The sequence below is a fragment of the Geospiza fortis genome, unplaced genomic scaffold (assembly GCF_000277835.1).
Source record: "Geospiza fortis unplaced genomic scaffold, GeoFor_1.0 scaffold2674, whole genome shotgun sequence".
NCBI lineage: Eukaryota > Metazoa > Chordata > Aves > Passeriformes > Thraupidae > Geospiza > Geospiza fortis.
Window position 1 is genome coordinate 18,729 of NW_005054763.1, and position 2,085 is coordinate 20,813.

At 63.3% G+C, this 2,085-nt stretch overlaps 1 protein-coding gene across 1 annotated transcript in view; it reads left to right on the plus strand.

Annotated features, from left to right (window-relative positions):
* LOC102034318 (neuropathy target esterase-like) overlaps nucleotides 1–2,085 on the plus strand; it is a 15,248-nt gene that overhangs the window by 2,468 nt on the left and 10,695 nt on the right. Inside the window, 7 exon segments of the mRNA XM_031065408.1 lie at nucleotides 1–38; nucleotides 122–219; nucleotides 448–660; nucleotides 933–1,010; nucleotides 1,124–1,329; nucleotides 1,674–1,805; nucleotides 1,881–2,004. The exon segment at nucleotides 1–38 is cut by the window's left edge and continues 108 nt beyond it. Coding sequence (XP_030921268.1) covers nucleotides 1–38; nucleotides 122–219; nucleotides 448–660; nucleotides 933–1,010; nucleotides 1,124–1,329; nucleotides 1,674–1,805; nucleotides 1,881–2,004 — 889 coding nt within the window.

The following is a 2,085-nucleotide window of genomic DNA, read 5'->3' on the forward strand; positions in this document are numbered from 1 at the left end:
GCTGAGCCGCTGCATCTCCATGCCCGTGGACATCTCTGGTGGGTGCCAGCCCTCCCAGGGGTGTGGCTGTCACCCTGGGGTGGCTTTGTCCCCGTTTGGTGACCCCTGTGACCTCGCCCAGGCATCCAGAAGGCTCCGCGCTCCGATTTCGACATGGCCTACGAGCGCGGGCGCATCTCGGTGTCGCTGCAGGAGGACAGCACCGGCGCCTTCGGGCAGGTCCGCGCTGAATCCCACCCCAAATCCCACCCCAAATCCCACCCAATTCCTACCCTGAATCCCACCCAAATTCCCCCTAATTCCTACCTTGAATCCCACCCCAATTCCCACCCAATTCCTACCCTGAATCCCACCCCAAATCCCACCCCAAATCCACCCAAACTTCCCCTAATTCCCACCCCGAATCCCACCCCAAATCCCACCCAAATCCCCTGCAAACCCCCCCAGGTGTCCCAGGAGCCCAAGGAGCGCAAGTCGGTGACGCTGGAGGAGCAGCCCTCGGGGGTCTACCACTACAGCTGCTGCGAGGAGGACACAGCCTCGGGGACGGGGACAGGGATGGGGACGGGGACGTGTCCCTTCGGGCCCTGCCAGGGCCGCCAGACCAGCGACATCTTCGAGGAGGCCAAGCGGGAGCTCATCAAGCTCATGAAGATTGAGGTGAGGGCTTTGTGGGGTCGGGATGGGTTCCTGGTGGGCTCCTGGTGGTCCCCCGTGGCTTTTTAATGGTCTTAGTTACCTTTATGGTGGTCCCCCATCACTTTGGGGTGGTCCCCATGACTTCAGGGTTGCCCCCAGTCCTCACTCTGTGGTGGGTTCCCCATCTCCTCATGGTGGCCTCCCTGACCTCCTGGTCATTCTCTGTCCCCGTGGCCTCCTGGTCATCCCATCCCGTCGTGGTGACCCCACAATGGTCCCGTTCTCCTTTGCAGGACCCTTCTCTCCTCAACAACCGCGTCCTGCTCCACCACGCTAAGGGCGGCACGGTCATCGCCCGCCAGGGTGACCAGGTGGGTGCTGGGGACTGTCACCTTGTGGTGGGGCAGAAACAACCCCAGAAACAGAGGAACACGCCGTGGTGGTGGTGGTGGGACCTCCCAGGTGACAGGGGACATTCCTGTAGGACGTGAGCCTGCACTTTGTGCTCTGGGGGTGCCTGCACGTGTACCAGCGCATGATCGACAAGGAGGAGGACGTGTGCCTCTTCCTGACCCAGCCTGGAGAGCTGGTGGGACAGCTGGCCGTGCTCACTGGGGAGCCCCTCATCTTCACCATCAAGGCCAACCGTGACTGCACCTTCCTCAAGATCTCCAAGTCCGACTTCTACGAGTGAGTCTGTGTCCTTTGGTGTCCTCGGGGGGCCATCAGGGCCTGGTGTGAGTGCGTCCCCATCGTCTCGTGGTGGATCTCCATTGCTTTGCTATGACCTTGGGGATCCCACGTCTCTTTGGGGTGGTTCCCCATCACTTTGGGGTGGTCCCAAATCTCTTTGGGACGGTTGCACCACCAGAACATCTCCCCCGTGAATGTTCCCAGCCCCAGGGTGGAATTTTGGGATGTCCTGAGCAAGGCCACCATGATCCTGGTGGTTCCCCTCCTCCCTGGGGTTCTCTGTGGGGTTCCCCGCCTCAGAGGGGACATTTTGGGGTCACCACGGTGCCCTGTCCCCCCAGGATCATGCGGGAGCAGCCCAGCGTGGTGCTGAGCGTGGCCCACACCGTGGCCGCCCGCATGTCGCCCTTCGTGCGCCAGATGGACTTCGCCATCGACTGGATGGCCGTGGAGGCCGGCCGGGCGCTCTACAGGTGAGTGACCACACCCAGGTGTCCACCTGGGCTTGGGGAGGGCCACCGGGGGTGCCACAGGCGCTGCTGTCCCAGGCAGGGGGACAAGTCGGACTGCACCTACATCGTGCTCAACGGGCGGCTGCGCTCGGTCATCCAGAAGGGCAGCGGCAAGAAGGAGCTGGTGGGCGAGTACGGCCGCGGTGACCTGGTGGGCGTGGTGAGTGTCACCCCGGGGACACCCTGGGGGTCACACGTCCTCGGGTGGCTCCATGGCCTCGTCCTGCAGGTGGAGGCGCTG